Here is a 19766-nt window from a genome sequence, read left to right as displayed (position 1 = left end):
CTGTTTATAATAAACAATTGTGACTTTTCCCATTCTGATTCTTCTTCTTGGCTTCCATGCCTCCCCTCCCCCATTTTATTTTATGACATCTCCTCTCTTTCTCATCCCTCACTGCCTCCCTCTGATATGCCTACCTGTGCTTCACTCTTTTATCCTGCCATCTCAATCTGGACACACTGCTTTGGATTCTGTTGTCTAAGACAGAGAGTAAGATTTCTATTTCATCTCATTATAAAATGCATGAGACAGACTGAATAAAAGGTTCATGTTGTTTGAATAATGCATGAGACTCCCCTTCTCTCACATGTGGAACATAGCAAATTCTCTAAACCCCGACAACTTGGAGGAGGGTATCACCTACTGATTTCCAATCCAGAAATACTTTTAAACAATTAGTGCAGTTGGAAGTAATGAGGGGGGAGATTCAATCTATGTCCTCTCCTACACTTCTCTTATGTTTCAACCACCCTTTTATTTTAAAGGCACTTTTAAATTGGGTTCATTTTCCAGATTTTCTTAATAGTCCAAGATTTCAGTTCTATATTCCTAACTCATTTGCACAGAAATTAGAGATGGAAAAGACTTCTTTGATCACAATTAGTCCATTCACCTAATTTAGAAGTCAGTGCAGGATTGTTCCCCCCAAAAAATGGTTACTCACCTTCTTGTAACTGTTGTTCTGCGAGATGTGTTATTCATGTCCATTCCAATCAGGTGTGTGTGGTATGTGTGCATACCAGCGGGAAGATTTTTTTCTTAGCAGTCTCCGTAGGGTTGGCCTGGGCGCCCCTGTTATAACCTTAGTCCCAGATTTGGACCTTAGCGTCCAAAATATGGGGGTTAGCATGAAAACCTCCAAGCTTAGCCACCAGCCTGGACCTGGTACCTGCTGCCACCACCCAAAAAATTAGAGTGTTTTGGGGCACTCTGGTCCCTCTGAAAAACCTTCCCTGGGGACCCCAAGACCCAAATCCCTTGAGTCTCACAACACAGGGAAATAATCCTTTTTCCCTTCCCCCCTCCAGGTGGTCCTGGAGAGATACACAGACACAAGCTCTGTGAAACTACACAGAGAGACTCCCCCTCTCTGTTCCCAATCCTGAAAACAAAAAGTACTTTCCTATTCCCCCAGAGGGAATGCAAAATTAGGCTAGCAATCCAACACACAGATCTCCCCTTGATTTCTTCCTCCCACCAATTCCCTGGTGAGTACAGACTCAATTTCCCTGAAGTAAAGAAAAACTCCAACAGGTCTTAAAAGAAAGCTTTATATAAAAAGAAAGAAAAATACATCCAAATGTCTCTCTGTATTAAGATGATACAATACAGGGTCAATTGCTTAAAAGAATATTGAATAAACAGCCTTATTCAAAAAGAATACAAATCAAAGCACTCCAGCACTTATATTCATGCAAATACCAAAGAAAAGAAACCATAGAACTTACTATCTGATCTCTTTGTCCTTACACTTAGAAACAGAAGACTAGAAAGTAGAAAGTACTTCTCCAAAGCTCAGAGAAAGCAGGCAGACTCACAAAAGACTCAGAGACTAAATTCCCTCCACCCAAAGTTGAAAAAATCCGGTTTCCTGATTGGTCCTCTGGTCAGGTGCTTCAGGTGAAAGAGACATTAACCCTTAGCTATCTGTTTATGACAGCCCCCTGGAGTTGCGCCTTCATGGCGCCCAATGTAGGGCCCTGCCCACCCTCCACCCCCACAGTTCCTTCTGGCCAGCTGTACCAACAGAGGGGTAGGAGGGTGGGTATTGGAATGGACATGAACAACACATCTTGAATAGCAACAGTTACGAGAAGGTGAGTACCGTTTTTCCTTCTTTGAGTGTTTATTCATGTCCATTCCAATCAGGTGACTCACAAGCCAAAGTTCAGGAGGTGGGGTTGGAGTCATTCACTGATTGGAGCACTGCTCTTCCAAAGGCCGTGTCGTCTCTGGCCTGTTAAGTGATCGCATAGTGCGTAGTGAAAGTGCGTATGGAGGACTACGTTGCTACCCTGCAGATTTCCTGTGTGGGGACCTGTGCCAGGAATGCTGCTGCGGAGGCCTGAGCCCTGGTGTAGTGATCGGCAGAGCAGGCACCTTCACCAAGCTGTAACACTCCTGAATGCATGGCGTGATCCATGACGAGATACATTGCGATGAGACAGGGAGGTCTTTCATTCTATTGGCTAGCACCACGAATAACTGGACAGACTTTCGGAACAGCTTCGTTCTCTCGATATAGAAAGCTAGCGCCCTGCGGACATCTAATGAGTGAAGCCTCTGCTACCTACCTGTAATGAATACTAGGAGGAAGATGTCCTGGTTGACGTGAAACTGGGAGACAACCTTAGGGAGAAAAGCTGGGTGAGGTCTGTGATGAACCTTATCCTTATGGAATACAGTGTAAAGGGGCTCTGATGTAAGGGCCCTGAGCTCCAACATCCTCCTAGCTGAGGTTATCACCACCAGAAACGCCACCTTATATGAGAGATAAAGCAGGGAGCATGTCACCAGTGGCTCAAATGATGGACCCGTAAGTCTGGAAAGGACTAGATTAATGTCCCAAGCTGGCATAAGCTGTTGTACTTGCAGGTATAGTCTGTTGAGACCTTTAAGGAAACCATCGGTTTCGCAAAGACTGAGTCGCCGTCTGTGCCCGGATGGAAGGCGAAGATGGCGGCCAAGTGAACCCTTATCACTGACATGGACAGTGCCTGTTGCTTAAGATGGAGGAGGTAGTCCAGTATAAATTGCACTGAGGCAAGCATCGGAGACTGATCGTGCTGCTCCGACCAGATGGAGAATCTCTTCCACTTGGCAAGATACGTCACCCTTGTGGAGGGCTTTCTACTGCCAAGGAGAACTTGCCTGACTTGATCAGAGCAGGACAGCTCCACCATGTTCAACTATGAAGCTTCCACGCTGTGAAGTGAAGCAATTTGTGGTTCGGATACCAGAGGCAGCCATGATCATGCATGATTAGGGCCAGGACGAATGGTACGGTGACTGGAGTTGCCACAGACATTTCTAAGAGTGATGTATACCAGTGCTGGTGTGGCCAGACTGGAGCTATCAATATCACCATGGCTCAGTCCCTGTGGATCTTGAGGAGCACCTTGTGAATAAGAAGAACTGGTGGGAATGTGTAAAGTAGACGCTGTCCCCCTCCCCACGGAAGAAGGAAGGCATCCGCGATGGAACCTGGGCTGCGATTCAGGAAGGAGCCGAATAGTTGACACTTACTGTTGCATTGTGTGGCTAACAGGTTTATTTGGGGAAAAACCCAGTGCTGGAAGATTGAGCTCATTATGTCTGGTCAGAGGGAGCACTTGTGGCCATGAAAAGACCGGCTGAGACTGTCCACCACCTCATTCTGTATCCCAGGGAGATACGATGCTTGCAGGCGTATTGAGTGCTCTACACAGAAGTCCCACAGCATGAGGGATTCATGGCACAGGGGAGAGGAACATGCACCCCCATTTGTTGATATAAAACATTGCTGTGGTGTTGTCCATGAGGACTAATACACATCTACCTGACATATGGGCTTTGAAAACCTGGCACATCAGGCCCACCACTCTCAGTTCTCTGACACTGATAGGCAGAGTGAGGTCTGCCTGAGACCAGAGGTCTTGTTTCCTGAGGTCTCCCAAATGTGCCCCCCCATCCCAGATCTGACGCATTTGTCACTAAGGAGAGGGATGGCTGGGGGCTAGTGAAGGGGACTCCTGCACATACTACCTGTGGGTTGAGCCACCATAGGAGGGAGTCTAGTATCGGCTGAGGCAGGTTTACGATGCTGTCAAAAGCATTCCGAGCTGGTTGATATACTGATGCTAACCATGACTGGAGTGGGCGAAGCCTGAGTCTGGTATGCTGTACTATATAGATACAAGCGGCCACATGCCCCAGAAGTTTCAAGCAATTCCTTGCTGTAGTGGTGGGGAACTGCCTGAGGCCCCATATGATGTTGCCCAGTGACTGAAATCTGGCTTCTGGGAGCTATGTCCTGGCTTAAGTCAAGTCTAGCACTGCCCCTATAAACTCTATCCTCTGCACCAGGGACAGTGTTGATTTGGCCGCGTTTAGAAGGAGACCTAGTTCGTCGATCTTCCTTCTTATGAAGCCGACCTGCACTTCCACTTGAGATCTAGAGTGGCCTTTGATCAACTAGTCGTTGAGGTATGGGAACACCAGTACCTGCCACTTGCACAGGAATGCCGCAACGACTGCCATGAACTTGGTGAACACCTGAGGTCCTACTGACAGGTCAAATGGGGGGACAGTAAACTGATGGTGGCTGTTGTTCATCACAAACCTGAGGTATCTACTGTGAGGTGGAATTATTGCTATGTGAAAGTACGCATCCTTCAAGTAGAGGGTGGCATACCAATGAGGGGATAATAATGGAGGCCAACGAGACCATGTGGAACCTGAGTTTCTTGACGAATTTGTTGAGTTCCCGCAGGTCCAGGGTAGGCCTGAGGCCACCTTTGGCTTTTTGTATTAGGAAATACTGGGAGTAGAAGCTCTTGCCCCTTTGCTCCTGAGGAACCTCTCCCACTGCCCCTACTAAGAGGAGTGAGTGCACTTCCTGCATGAGAAGTTGCTCATGAGAGGGGTCCCTGAAGAGGGATTGGGAAGGGGGGTGGGAGGGCACAGAACTGGATGGAAAATCCCTTCTCTACACTGTGGAGCACTCAGCATTCCGAGGTGATATGGGACCATACATGGTAGAAAGGGGACAGTTGGGATGAAAAGATAAGAAAGATTGGATCCAGTTGCAGTACTTGTGTACCGTCCTTGACTGCAACTTCAAAAGGGTGATCTGGGGCCAGGCAGTGGCTTGGGCTAGGCTGATTCCTCGCCTGAGGAGGGGTGCCGCCTCCTTCTACCGCTCTTATTCCTCCTACGAAGAGCGTCCTGGCAGTTCTGAGACTGGTAGAAGCTAGAGGGAGGCTGTGGCCAGAAATGCCTACATTGAGTGGCTGGTGTATGGAGCCCCAAAGATCTAAGGGTGGCCCTCGACTCTTTTAGGGTATGGAGTCTTTTATCCGTCTTATCGGAAAAAAAGGCCGAATCCTCGAAGAGGAGGTTTCTGGATTATTTGCTGGACCTCATGGGGCAGACCAGAGACCTGCAACCAGGAGCCCCTCCTCATTACAACCCCCATTGCCATAGTATGTGAGGCTACATCTGCTGCATCCAATGCCACTTATAGGGAAACTCGGGAAACCAGCTTTCCCTCCTCCACCAGTGCCAAGAACTCTGTATTTGGCCATTGCAGTGCAGGTATTGCGTGCGTATCTGCTCACGATGGTCTGTTGATTTTCAATGTAGAGCTGTAGTCCCCCAGTGGAATAAACCTTCCTGCCAAAAAGGTCAAGTCTTTTTGCCTCCCTGTTCTTAGGGGAGGGTCCCTGGTAGCCCTGGCACTCTCATTGATTTGTGGCATCAACAACCAGAGAGTTGGGGATTCGGTAGTTGTATAAATGTTCATATCCCTTAGAATAGACAAGGTACCACCTCTCTTTCCTCTTGGCTGTAGAGGCCAGAGATGCAGGGGTCTGCCATCGGGTTTTTGTTGTCTCTGTAATCATCCTTATTAAGGGCAAGGCAATACGAGAGGGTGACAGGATATCGATGACAAGGTCAGATTCCTCCATGACTTCCTCCACCTGTATGCCCAGGTTCTGGGCAGCACAAGTAAGAGCTGCTGGAGTACCCTGTTATCCTCCAGAGCTGGGGCCATTGACATCTCTGCCACAGCTTTATCTGGGCAGGATGAGGAGGAAAGGTCTGGCAGCGGGCCCTGCTCACTCCCTTCAGCACCCCATGGGTCTCGTAGCACGTGGTATTCCGAAGCTTGTGGTGCCTAGGCTGCCGGGGTTGGAAATATTTGTGCCAAGGCAGGTGGTGCTGAAATTGTTGGCTCCGGTGGTGTCGATATCATCGACACTGGTAGTACCGATGCTGTAGCCGCAAGTGGTGCCACTGATGGGAGGGTCAGTGCCAGAGCTATAGCGGACAACTACGGTGTTGGCGGCGCTTCTGTCAGCGATGCCACCGCCGGTGGTGCCTGCAGGGGGATGAAGGATGGCAAAGACACTAACACTGAAGACCTTGGGCTGTGGTCCTGTCCCTGGCTCTGGTGATCAATGCAGTGGCCCTTTTGGAGACCCTGAGTATAAGGCTGCCACTGTGGAGGCCACAGTGCCAGATAGGGGTGATGGTCATGGTGGGACCTGGACCTCCTGCCCTGGTCCTATTGGAGCGATAGAACTCGGACTTCGAGGTCTCCGGAGAGCAGTGCTGAGAGGTCGGGGACTGATGCAGCTCCCCTACATGGGTGGGCCATGCCAGGGAGAAGTATGCTGGGGATGGGGATCAGTGGGCCATCACTGCTGGTTTGCTCCTTGACTGAAACTGAGGCCATGTTATCACCGGCAACTTGTCTCTCCTCTGTGGGGAGGATGGCGCTGTGAGGCGTATAAGGTCCTTGGCTGCCTCAAATGCCTCCAGAGTCATGGGGAGCTGGAGGTGATAATCTTGGCAGTTCGGGGACCGTTGAGGGTTCGGACTCAACTGAACCCCAGATGGGGCAGGAGTTAATGAGGCCCTGGAGGGCTGGAGAGACAAGGTGGCCTGGCTCAAGATGCTCTTTGATACCGCAGATCCCTTGGTCTTTAAGGGGGAGAGCGACCTTTATCCCATTTTTAATTCTTTTGTGACACTAGGGACTGAGAACGGTGCCACAACAAAGACGTTTTTTTATGGGAGGAGCCATGGTGGTTCTGAGAGACCTTAGGGTCCTTGCTCAGCACTAGCTCGCACACCGTTGGCACCAGAGCACTGCAGACTGTCGAGGAAGGGCTTGGCATGGGTTCTGTGTACCTGGGGTCGGAATGCAGCTGGAGTGCCGCTTCCATTAGCAGGATCTTAAGTCTTTGATCCCAATCTTTAAAGGTTCTAGAGCAAAAACCCTTTCAGATCCTGCACTTGTCCTTTTGGTGGCTCTCCCCGAGGCACCATAGACAAGAGGTCTATGCAGGTCACTCGAGCATAAACTTGCCACAGTCCTTGCAGAGTTTGGACCCTGGGGACCAGGGCATACCCCAGAACTGGGGAAAATGTTGTTGGGAGTTGGGGAAACCCCCTAGAGTCGCAACAACTATAACAACAAACTGTTTAACAATGAAGACTGAAGAGGACACTACCAAAAGCACCTGCAAAGCAAGAGCGACAGTTGATCCACCTAGCTGTCACCGGCAGTAAGAAGGAACTGGGTGTGTGTGGGGAGGGAGTCGGGGGTTGGCAGGGTCCTATATTGGGCGCCACGAAGGCACAACTCCAGGGGGCACCCAGGCCAACCCTATGGATGCTGCTAAGGGAAAAAATCTTTCGGCTGATGTGCATGCGGCACACACACACCTGATTGGAATAGACATGAACAAGCAGTCGAAGAAGAATATATATTCCAATGTTTTGTTCAGTATACTCCTAAACATTCCAAGTGATGGAGCTTCCATCACTTTCCATAGGAAATTATTTCACAGTCTGGTAGATCTCACTATTATAAAATGTTCCCTTTCTTTACAACTAAAGTTTCCTTTGCTCATCTTCATGTCATTGCTACTAGATAGGATCACCACGCACTATTCCTCTCCCTCAATATTTAAAATCTTCAAATTATTATTGACAGATATTCCTGAGTTGTTGTTTTTTTGCCAAGTTATATGCAGTTAATTCTTTAAAGTTTTCCTCAATGAGCTATTTAGCCAACTCTCTGTTCTTGATTCTAGCCTTAGTCTCTGCTCAGGTGTTTTGGCTCCATTTATAACAGAATGGAACTGTGTTTATGTAGATTGAGATCCAGTAGAAAGCAAGTAGCAAAACTCTTAGTAATACAGGATTGAACTTGCAGTCTTTAAATTTCTGCCTCATGGGCCTCATTTATTTTCAGATATACCACATACAACTGTGCCAACTAGATAGGGACTCTGCCCTCATAATGCCATCATAGACAGCACTCCTACATAGGTGGAGCCTGCTGGAAGAGGCTGGAACTACAGTAATTGAACTATCCAGAGCCATTACCTCTATACCAGTTGTTTCTCAACTGGTGGGTCATGATGACCTCCAGAGGGGTCAGATAAAGTAATCATGGGGGGAGCAAGACACTGAAAATATTATTACGATTCTAAAGCAAAGACAATAAAAATTCCAGAGTAACTTCGGAGTGGCCAAAGCCTTCAGAGTTTGTGAGGTCAAATGCAGCAGTTTTGGTAGCATTTGTATGGATTTTTAACTCTTATTTTAGAATAAGTGAAGGGGATCGTAAGCATTTTTACTTCAAATAAGATTTGCCAGTCTATAAAGTTGAGAAACATTGCTCTGTACCATTCCCTAAAGTGAAACCAGCTAGGAGATGAGGGAAGTGCAGGAGTTAAGAACACCTCTAATGGAGCCTTCCTTCTGCTTTCATGGTCAATATTAGTGATCAGCAAGTAGACAAAAAAAAATTTTAAATTGAGAGTGATCAGCAAGTAGACACAATTTTTTTGTTAATTGAGAATAATCTCCAGTAATCTCCAGCAATAATCTCATGATTTTTGACCCTTTGGATTAGTTACTTATCATTAATATTAAACTAAAAACTATGATTCAGGAAATGATGCTTTTAACTATCACTGCATTTTTACACCACACTAATGACTCCTGAAAGGCACCAAGCCTCTTTATGGGGTGAATATGTGCTCCTTTAAAAATACAACTAGAGAAACAAACATGTTGAACTCTCAAGTGCTGCAGGGAGGCAGAATGCAGGACTGACACCTCTGCCATCATCTTCTACTTTTGTTCCACCTTACCCATCATCAAATGCTACTCTGCCCAGATGATGCACATGTTCACTGTTGTGGAGAAAACTTCATTTAATATTGTGCAGGAGTTGTATTTTCTGGCCACTGTAATTTAATTAGCTGGTGTTGACACACAGGTGCCATAGGCCACAGAGAAGCATGGGGAAGGGGAAGGGAACAGTTTTCACAGTACTATTAAACAGGATAGTGAAGAGACCTTGAAAGAGATGACAGCTGACAGGGTCCAAGCAATCCAGGGTAACAGGATAGGAAGGAACCATCTCTGGGATATACAAAACTATTTTTAACATCCTCACAGCTTAAAAAAAATCAGCTGCCTGTACTGTTTACAACAGGTTCACTGAGCTTCATCTTAATGTCCTCAAGTGCACAGTCAACCTATGAGGTGATCCCTGCAGCTAAGACCCTCAACATCAGGGAGAATTACTTTAGGGCATGAGAAACCTAAGGAGCCCAAAGTCATCACATTAAGAACACTCCCCTCCCTGAAATGCTTAGCCTGGGAGGGTGTTACTCCAGCTGGGTGGGAGCGGTCAGTCTATTTCTGTGAATACTACAAATCCTTACTGGAACTAAGAGAATGTTTTAATAAAATTAAAGTGGTGACAGGGAGCATTAGAAATGGGGAAACATGAAGCCCAGAACTTACTGGAGGAGACAGGGATATTAATTCTGACAGGTTATGAACAGGAATTTCCTGCTTCTAAGTGCTCAATTCTACACTATTTAAATGATGATTCTTGGCTGTAAAATATCTTTTTATTATGTAGTGGCAATTTACAAGCCAGTCCATGCTCTGGAAAGCTAGAGAACACTTGGTATTTACAAACAAGGCTGAGACTGCACTTTGGGGAACATTCAGGTCTCTTGCATTTTGGTTCACATAAACATGGGTTTAGGGTGGGCTTGACACAGTTAGGGATTCTTGAAGCATGATTTTTATTCAGTTAAATATTTTGATTGTATATACAATACCAAATACTTAAAGGTAAGTCTTGCAGGACCCACAGCAAGATCTCATTAGTCCTTACAAGTGCTCTGGAAGTTTTGTTTCAGTAATTATTTATGCAACATCATTTTACATGACCAGGTACAAAACAGAGAGGGAGACAATTGGCCAAATTCTCTGCTTGTGTAAATAGGTGCAGCGCCATTGACCTCAAGGGGAGTTTTGACCAGTTATGCTAGCAGAAAATTTGGTCAATAGCCTTTGCCCCAAAGATTTTTAAAATGAGTTATAATTTAAGAAAGCACCTCTACCAACTTCCCATAGGCATGAAGTCTAGTCCATAGATGATGATATGGTTTACATGAATGAGGCAATATTACAAAATAAATATATATAGCTTGACTACACAATGACTAAGGTGGATAAAATAATTCTCTATAATTATAGAGGGATATAAACACCAGGAATGGAGAGGAGTTGTTTCAGGTGCTCCAACCAAGTATAAGTAGAAATAATGGAATGAAACTGAGCAATGGAAAATTTAAGTTGAATATTAGAGAAATTATCTTGATAGTGAGATGTATTTGGTTGGGGAACAATCTCCAAAGTGGAAGACTTATTTGCATTTAAAAATAACCTAGACAAAGTATGAACAATCCTAACAAACTTTCAGGAGGACAGTGCATACATGTTAGCTGGAGAGAGAAACTAGATTTGACCTAATAGGGATTTTTTACATTCTAGGATTCTTTACTTATTTTTGAGTCAATGTTTCCTCAACAGAGCATAATTGCTCCAATGCAGACTTCACATTTATAACTAGGAAACACGTATTTAGACAGTATTATAAATGTTGCTTGTTCACATTATCAAGAGCAAGCTAGCTCAGAGCGCTTGGTATGTTGAAAGATCTAAACTATCTGGTAAATGGACTGTTCTTTTGGTTGGCAGGGCACAATTTTTAATTGTGCATTGCTAGGCAAAATACAAATCATTTACCAGACACAAAGAAACCAGTGGGGATATGTAGTGGGGAGGGAGCTGGTTGAGTTTCTGGAGGATGTAGATATGCACTAGTGAGGAAACACCTCCACTGTGGCCTGTATTTGTAACAGAATACTGGCCTGAGATCCAACCAGTCAATCCCAGTAATAGTGTTAAACCATCTTAAAGAATAATTCTCTAAAGTATAAGACTTTACATGACAAGTTTCAGCGCAGAATAACTGAAGTGCAAGTTCCAAGCTGGATTTATGGATATTGGAAACCCTGACACCTGATTGTGGCCAGGGCCGGCTCTAGCCATTTCGCCTCCCCAAGCACGGCGGCACGCCGCGGGGAGCGCTCTACTGCTCGTCGGTCCTGCGGCTCCGGTGGACCTCCCGCAGGCATCCCTGCGGATGCTCCACCGGAGCCATGGGACCAGCGGACTCTCCGCAGGCATGCCTGCGGGAGGTCCACTGGAGCCGCCTGCCGCCCTCCCGGCAACTGGCAGAGCACCCCCTGCAGCATGCCGCCCCAAGCACGTGTTCGGTGCGCTGGGCCCTGGAGCCGGCCCTGATTGCAGCCCTATAATAATAGTAGAAATCCTGTTGCAAACACCTGCTGCCAAGACTAACCTCACGAACTCTCCATACTCCTTTCATGCAGTGACATTCCTCACAGAGATTAATGGAAGATATTCCTTCTCTGTAGGCATTCACAGTATATCATATACATGAAAACAAAACTAAACAGTCCTCTAAGTTTCCCTTCACTGCCTGCTATGTAGTTTGTGTGTGACTGGGGGGTGGGGGTTGGGATTTATTACTGAACACAGCCTTATTACATGAATACATTCTGCTGCACTGAAATCTGCTTGATCCTGGTGATATTAGAAATGAGCTCCACCTACAAGGAGTTCTAAGATGTCCAGATTTTCCCTCCAGGATTCTGGAGCCTGTATGTCTTGTCATACCTCCCTCATCCTTCAGAGGAATTCACCATACCTGTCTTTTGTGAGAAATCCATTGCAAGAAGTCAGGCAGAATATCCTTATTCGAAAAATGGACTATGACATAAATAGCCTTACTTTGCCCTATGAGGCCATCTACCAGTAGCATGAATAAACTGTGGTGTTTACATCTGCAATACAGACTGCAAGATGGAACTCTACAGAATTTGGGAATGACACTGATTTCACTAGAAATATGCATTTCTTCTTGAGTATATTTCAGTGCAATATATCCATCTCCCTGCTGCTGAAATGCAGGCTTTTTCTGCTAATGGTAGAGATGATGATGGCTCTGTTGTATTAACACATGTTGCCCTCTTTCCTGCCCATGGGGATGCTGCATGGTTTTCCAAATGCTTCTCTGCATCGCTCTCGAGTCCAGCAGCTTCTTGCGCTCAGTAAATCGGTAAGTTTGTAATCAATCTTCAAATAATATATACTATGACAGGAGCATAATGTTTTTCACACAGCAGGTCAGCCTGCTTCTCATTTGGGTCCTACTGTACCACAAGTTAACTCTCTCATAATCACCAGCACTTTGGGCAATCCATAAGTTGAGTGGCCCATTGTAAATAGTGTTTTGCTAGCCAGAACCTGCCAATCTAAGTGTCTTTCAATTCTAAGAACTGATTATAGACAACCCTTCCCATCACAAAACCGATTTTCCCTTTTAAAGATGAACCATGCCTCACTTTGATAAAGAGCGGGAATCCTGGGAGATAGGAGGTGAGTCCTTATCTTATAGACATGAGCTTGGGTCTCAGAAGATCTGGGCTCATTTCCTGGCTCTGCCACAGATTTCATGGGTGATCTTCGAAAACTCATCTCTGTGCCTCAGTTCCCCATTTTTAAAATGGGGATAATACTTTGTCTTGCCTAGATAGACTATAAGCTCTTCAGCGCAGGAACTGTTTCTTAATATGCATATATACAACATCTACCATACTTAGGCCCTGCTTTTGTTTACAGTCTCTAGGCATTTTTGTAATAATAAAGCTAGACTGCTGACATCTAATGCAGGAATGGCTTCCCTTAAGCAATGCATAGCTTGCCAAGCTTATGGCTTTTTTTGAAGTGTGTCATTCTAATGTTCTACTTCCCCCTGACAAAAGTGAACCAAAAACTGAATCACAACCTGATGTTGATGTCTGGGACATCCTGCGGAGAGCTCCTCCTTCTGAGTATGAGAAAATTGCTTTCCAGTATGGTATCACAGACCTACGGGGGATGCTGAAACGCCTCAAACGCATAAAAAAGGAGGAGAAGAAAAGTACAGGTTGGAGAGCTGTATTTCTTCCTAAAATATCTGTTCTTATCTTACTGGTCATGGGTGTTTCCCATATTAGCATTACTTGATACAGGTGAATGGGGGAGAGGGACATGATTTAATTAGTTCTTCCAACTTTTCCTATGGTCTTTTATATTTGAGATGCCTGTTCCCAAAGAGAAGACCTTCACTAGGCCTTCTGAACTACTTCACTATGACTCTTGGAGATTACATACCTTCCTCATTTTGCTAGATTTCCCCCGATATTATGATAACACTCTGTTCTGTGTCTTAGCCAGCAGTGGTTCCTTTAAACAGGAGTGGTCAATTTTATTTTCCTCAGAAAACAAGAACTTCTCAGCTACACCTCGGACACCATGATTTATGTGATTTATTGGGTCTTGTTTAGACTAACATTTTAGAAGTCTCGTGTAGACAAGGCACACTGCCTTTAATACATTATCAAGGGAAACCCTAGTGAGACATTTAGGCTTTAACTCAACATATGCTAAATTTGTTAAATTACTCACTGCCTTATCTATACTAGATTTAGAACATGCTAATTAGCATGTTAGCTAACATCATCCTAGTCTAGATCAGGCCACAGAGTCATAGAAAAGGATGGAGGGTGAAGCATAAGGCATTTGGGAAAGAAAGGTAGAAGAGGGTGATGGCAGATATAGAAAAAACAGAGCAAGGATTACAAAAATAAACCAATAGGAAAGGTGATAAAAACCTCCTTTCCTTTCCTGACATCCTTTCCTCTAGATTAGGCTGCAAAGAAAGGAAACCTGGCAAAGAAAAAATATTAAGATCTCCTTTTTGTAATGGTTCTTCATCTCAGCATTCCTTCAGAAACTGGATCCTGCTTACCAAGTGGACAAAGGACAGAAGATCAAGTTAATGGTTGAACTTGCCAACCCAGATACTGAAGTGAAATGGCTGAAGAATGGACAGGAGATCCAAGTGAGCGGCAGGTAAATTAGAAGAGAGACTGGGAAATCCAGCCTGGAGAGTGTTACGGCCTTGAACAATTGTAGATACTGAGCCATCTTCAGGAAGGGGAAGACAATAAAGAAAGAAGGGGGGATATCAGAAGGGAAAGAGAAAGATGGAGGAAGACTATGGGTGTCGTTGTGGGTGCAGTGCTAGTTAACATGTGAAATGATATTCAGTTTACAGTTCTCATCATTGTTTCTTTTTTCTCCCTCCCCCTATACTCACTTTCTGCACATGGAATTGAACACTGCCATCTGCCCACTTAGCAAGTAAGTCCTCAGGTCATACCTTGCTGTTTCTGAATGTATTTAAGATCCAGTGAGATTGTCCTTCTTGTGATATGGGACCTATTTAGATGTAACAGGACATCAGCTACAGCTGAAGTGACTTTGTGCTGAAGTTCCGTTGAGACATAAGTGGGGGCTAATCAGGCTTATAGCAATCAACAGCAGCTCAATCACGCCGCTTCATTCTTCGGTGGCAATTCGGCAGTGGGTCCTTCACTTCCTCTCTTCCTCTTCGGTGGCACTTCAGCGACAGCTCAAAGAGGAAGAGAGGACTGAGGGACCCACTGCCAAGTTCCTGCCGAAGACCCAGAGGTGCCGTTCCAATACCAGACGGAGTGCCGCCCCTTTGTATTGGCTGCCCCGAGCACCTGCTTCCTTCGCTGGTGCCTGGAGACAGTCCTGTCACGAGCTGCTCCCCTGCCTTTTAATTACTCCTGCACGTGGTGTATTTGCTACAGATGGGGTAGGGTGGGACTGTCTGAGCTCAGAATGGTTCCTTAACCCCTTGCTGCTCAGTGTGAGGTTTGTATACCCCATCACACCTTGCTTAACTATCTCTTGGTGGTGTAAATATTTCTCTGTGTCCCCCCCATCTCTCACTATCATTCTAGAAGTGGATAACACTCAGTCTTCCTCTCTCCTTTGCCAGGACACGGTGGCTGGGCCAAAGTCCTTCCCACTCCTCTTACCCAGGTCTTCCCTTCCTTCTCGCATGCACCAGAACAGGGTGGCTGGCTCTAAGGTACAGCCTTGGTGAGAATTACACTTAGATTCTGTTTGCGTTTCTTCAGATATATTTTTGAGGCTGTCGGGAATAAGAGGATCCTGACTATCAATCACTGCTCCCTAGCTGATGATGCAGCATATCAGTGTGTGGTTGATGAGGAGAAAAGCTTTACAGAACTATTTGTAAAAGGTGAGTAACTGCCAGAAAGAGAAGCAGATCCACTCTAATACTGTTTATTGTTATATCCTGCTTCTCTACTCTGAGACTAATCAATCTCACACAAAAGGATATTCTTAACAACAGAAACAGTCTATTATTTACTGAACAACAAGGCATTTTTCTTCACAGTTAAATGAAGACAGATAATTACAAGCAGAAAGTTACAAGCTAATGGAACACCTGAATACATCATAAAAGGGAAACAAAACAAACTTTATGACATATCAGATATTAGGCTATTTTTGCAAAGCATTATGCTCAGTTTTGGTCATAGCGGGTTAGGACCAGATGCACACTATGAGCCTTTTCTGTCTGGAGCTGTTTCTGCATTGACATTAATTCAGGCTTTTTTAAATAAAATTACAGTCCCAACCCCTTCCCCAGCCTACCTGCAAAAATGATCAACAATGAAATAGTCAATGCTCACACTGCAAGTGTTATCTTTAGACTTTAGCGTTAACACCCCATGAAATTGGGGGGGAGGGGGCAGGTTACACTTGGTTCACATTTAGAAGACTGTATTTGCAAGAAAGAGGATTAGAAATTTACTTTACAAATAAAGTTTAGCTTGTGTATAAGCTAAATATGTTACACAGACTGCACAAATATGTTAAATGGGCCAGGTTTTTAACATCTCTGAATTAGGGTTATTCAGAGTATAAATGAGAAATGATTATCCCTCATTTTTACTCTGTCCCATAATGTAAGAACAGAGGAGTCACTAGGTAAAATTAATGGTGTGAACTGGCATAGGAAATTGTATGCTGCCATATGATGTGCATTGGTAGGTACTTTGGAATGGATGGGATTAGTTCACTGCTCCCCAGTTACTGTAGAATGAAAAATGTCTTACCTCAGATCGTGTCCCTTTCCCCACTGAGATGCAAATGAAGTTATAGGGGTCTTAGTACTGTTTGTGGTCTATTATCCAGACCCTGTTTAAAACAGGCTCGTTCATTTCCAGAGCCTCCAATCCTGATCAGCCACCCATTGGAGGACCAGGTGGTGATGGTTGGAGAGAGAGTGGAGTTCGAGTGTGAAGTGTCTGAGGAAGGGGCCACTGTGAAATGGTAAGGGGAACGTAAGAAAAAAAAAACATCTGGTGCACACTCCTCTGTGGGGCACTCTAGGGCTGATGCCATTAGTGTGGTTATATTGTCAAGGTCTCTAAAACAAAGAAATTCTATTAAATTAGCTAATGGGGTCCTCAAGATAAGTAACTGGGGCCTGTCCCTGAAGCAGTGAGAAGGACAGGGTGGAACCCCACAAACGTATGCCTTCAAGGCGAGAAAGAGAGGAACTGAGAATACCCCATCTACTCACCTAACAGGGCAAGGAGAAAAAGAGGGTAAGAACAGATCATAAAGTGATAAAAAAACAGATATAAGGAATACTTTATGATGTGTCCAGAATTTCTCACTCTATAATTCTAGCTTTCTATCGATATACTTGTTTTGGAGTTTTCTATAGTGCCCATTACGTTAGGGTCTAAGTGTTGCACAGGCTCATTAGATCTGCATGGCAAGATTCTAATGGACTTAATGGCATCTTCTGCTCTTCTTGTTAGATGGGTTCAGAAGCACTATTGCCCATAGGTACCGACTCCGTGGATGCTCCGGGACTGGAGCACCCATGAAAAAATATTTGTGGGTGCTCAGCACCTCCCGGCACCTCCCTATGGCCCCGCCCCACCCCCCTGCTTCAACTTACCTCAGCCTCCGCCTCCTCCCCTGTGCCGGCCGCCGCATCCTGCTTCTCCCTCCCAGCGCTTGCACCGTGACACGGCTGATTCGTAGGGCAGGGAGGGAGGAGGGGGAACTTGGCGTGCTGGAGGAAGAGGCGGGGCCAGAGCAGGGATTTGGAGAAGGGATCCAATAGGAGCAGGGAGGGGGTGGGGACTTTGGGGATGGGGTTGAAATGGGGGTGGGGTCAGGGGAAGGGATGAGATGGGTTGGAGTCAGGGCAGGGCCCAGGCAGGGAAAGGGGTGGGGGGCACGGCCACCCACCAGCGCCCAGAAAGTTGGAGCCTATGGTATTGCCAGTGGTTGGAGGTTTTCTCCCTACACAGAGAAAAAGGAAGCACAATGCCTTTGAGAGCTCTATAACAAGCATTAAGAAGTGGCTTCTACATTTCCGTTTGGGATGTGTAAGCATATAACCCCCAGCACCAGCCCTAGGTGGCCAGCTAGAGCAGAAGGGGGCTAAGTCCCCATTTTATATCTATGTCCTCTCTGGATTGTCTGTGGCACCCAAATGCTCACAGAGCACAAGACCTGGGATGTTGGCATCTGCACAGATGTGAAGCACAGGGATACAGATTCTGGCTCTTAGAAACCATTAATGGTGGTAGATTCTGAGTCTAACTCAAACTAGGGCAGACTAGAAAAAGTGGCATAACACCATATTTAGGGAATGTGTCAGGAACCCTCAGAGAAGTAGTAACAGCTCACAGTGTCATGGACGGGAACTCTCAGGGGAGCAAGGAGTGGTCTCCAAGGCAAAGGAAAGTACCTTCAAGGAAACAGATACTGTCAAAAGGGGAAGGGACTCTCAAGGGAGAAGCCAGCATTCCTCAGGACAAAAGCCTTTCCTCTCCTCTCCTCCTCCTTGTTGTTGTCATCTTCCCTCTGCACAACTCTTCCCAATCAGCTTTCCTCTTTGATTTTGACTCCTGGCACTCTCTTTCTCTCTTCATGATCTCCCCCACTCATCCTTGGAGACTTCGTCTTCCATGTTGACGACTCATCCAACCCCTTAGCTCCACATTTCATCAGCCTCATATCTTCATTTGATCCGCAGCCCTGGTTTAATTCTCCCACTCACTAGAAGGACCATTCACTTAACTTGGTCTTCATCAAGCACTGCTCTCTCTCTCTCTCTGATCTCTCTGTTGCTGAGTTCCTTCACTCTGGCCATAACCTGGTCTCTTTCATCCTCACCCAGCAGCCCCCCAACTCGCATCCTGTGACTAGGCCTTTCCGTGACTTCCAATTGATCAGAACTGATGACTTCTCATCTGCTCAGTCCTCTCCTCCCTGTCCTCTCTTCCATCAATTTGGTTATTGATTCTCTCTATGCATTGCTCTTCTCCACCCTGGAGTCTTTAGTCCTTCTCTCCCATTACAAGAGATCCACCCTACCAAACCCAGCACTGGCTCACCCTTAACATTCCTTTTCTCCCATCCTGCTCTAGGACTGCAGAGCAACTCTGGTGGAAAACCTGTGATCAGGCTGACTTCCTCCATTAGAAATTCATTCTCTTCGTCAATTCTAACATCTTCAAAGCTAAACGCTACTTCTCCAACTTAATTGACTCATGTCTACAATCCCAGATGCCTTTTCGCCATCTTTGACTCACTCCTCAAACTCTCCCCTCTTCCTGTTTCCACTTCTCTCTCTGCACAGAGAGAAAATTGACAAAATATGATGTGACCTTCCTCTTTCCCTCATCTCACCTTCCCTTCCTCCTTTCCTCCCCTACAACTCTCTCCTTCTTCTCTCCATTTACAAATGCAGAAATTTCTCATCTGCTCTCCTCCTCTAACCCATTCCTCTAGCCAGTAACCCCATCCCATTTCTTGCTCTCTCCCAGGTGCTCACTCTCATCCCCTACCTTACTCTTCTCCTTAACCTCCCACTCTATTCTGGCTCTTCCCCCTCACCATACAAACATGATTTATTCTCTCCAATCTTAAAATAACCCACCCTTGTCCCCGCTTTCCTCTTCAATTACTGCCCTATCTCCCTTTTCTCTTTTATCTTAAAGCTCACTGAACATGCTATTTACAATTGCTTTCCGGAATGCCTCTCCTCCAATTCTGTCCTAGACCCTCTCCTATCTGGCAGCCCTTCCACTCAACTGATAATGATCTCACAGAAGTGTCTAATGACCTCTTCCATAGCCAAAAGTCAGAACTAATACCCCATCCACATCCATTTTGAGCTGTCAGCTGCTTTGACACTGTCACCCATGCTGTTCTTGAAATCTTGTCCCCTCCCTTGGCTTCTGTGACGCTGTCCTCTTGTAATTCTCCTCCTACCTCTCTTAATTGCTCCTTCAGCGTGTCCTTCAGAAGATCCTCTTCATCTCCCCCCACCTCCAAATTTCTGTGGGGGTTCCTCAGGGCTCTGCCCTTGGTCCCTTTCTTTTCTCCCTATACATTTTATTTCTGAGTAGCCTCATCTACAAACCCAAATTCAACTGCCATCTGTAAACAGATGATTCTCAAATATATCACTCTACTCCAGACCCGTCTCCTTCTGTTCAAAATAAAATCTCAACCTGTCTCTCTGATATCTCCTCACAGCTCTCTAGCCATCAGCTCAAGCTCAACGTGGCTATAACAGAGAGTCTAACCCTTCTCCCTAAATCTCCCCGCAACCTCCTTTATCAATTAATCCAAACTGGGGGTGTGATACCTAGCTTGACGAGACATATTCACAC

The 19766-nt window shown here is 45.6% G+C and overlaps 1 protein-coding gene across 1 annotated transcript in view; it reads left to right on the top strand.

Moving 5' to 3' along the window:
- MYBPC3 (myosin binding protein C3) overlaps positions 1-19766 on the top strand; it is a 130431-nt gene that overhangs the window by 31941 nt on the left and 78724 nt on the right. Inside the window, exons 10-15 of the mRNA XM_050953646.1 lie at positions 12206-12229; positions 12936-13099; positions 13935-14067; positions 14356-14358; positions 15168-15292; positions 16287-16392. Coding sequence (XP_050809603.1) covers positions 12206-12229; positions 12936-13099; positions 13935-14067; positions 14356-14358; positions 15168-15292; positions 16287-16392 — 555 coding nt within the window. The remainder of the gene's footprint in view (positions 1-12205; positions 12230-12935; positions 13100-13934; positions 14068-14355; positions 14359-15167; positions 15293-16286; positions 16393-19766) is intronic.

Source organism: Gopherus flavomarginatus, chromosome 5 (assembly GCF_025201925.1).
Source record: "Gopherus flavomarginatus isolate rGopFla2 chromosome 5, rGopFla2.mat.asm, whole genome shotgun sequence".
NCBI classification, from domain to species: Eukaryota; Metazoa; Chordata; order Testudines; family Testudinidae; genus Gopherus; species Gopherus flavomarginatus.
Note: the sequence above shows the minus strand (reverse complement) of the source record. Positions and strands in the feature narration are given on the sequence as shown.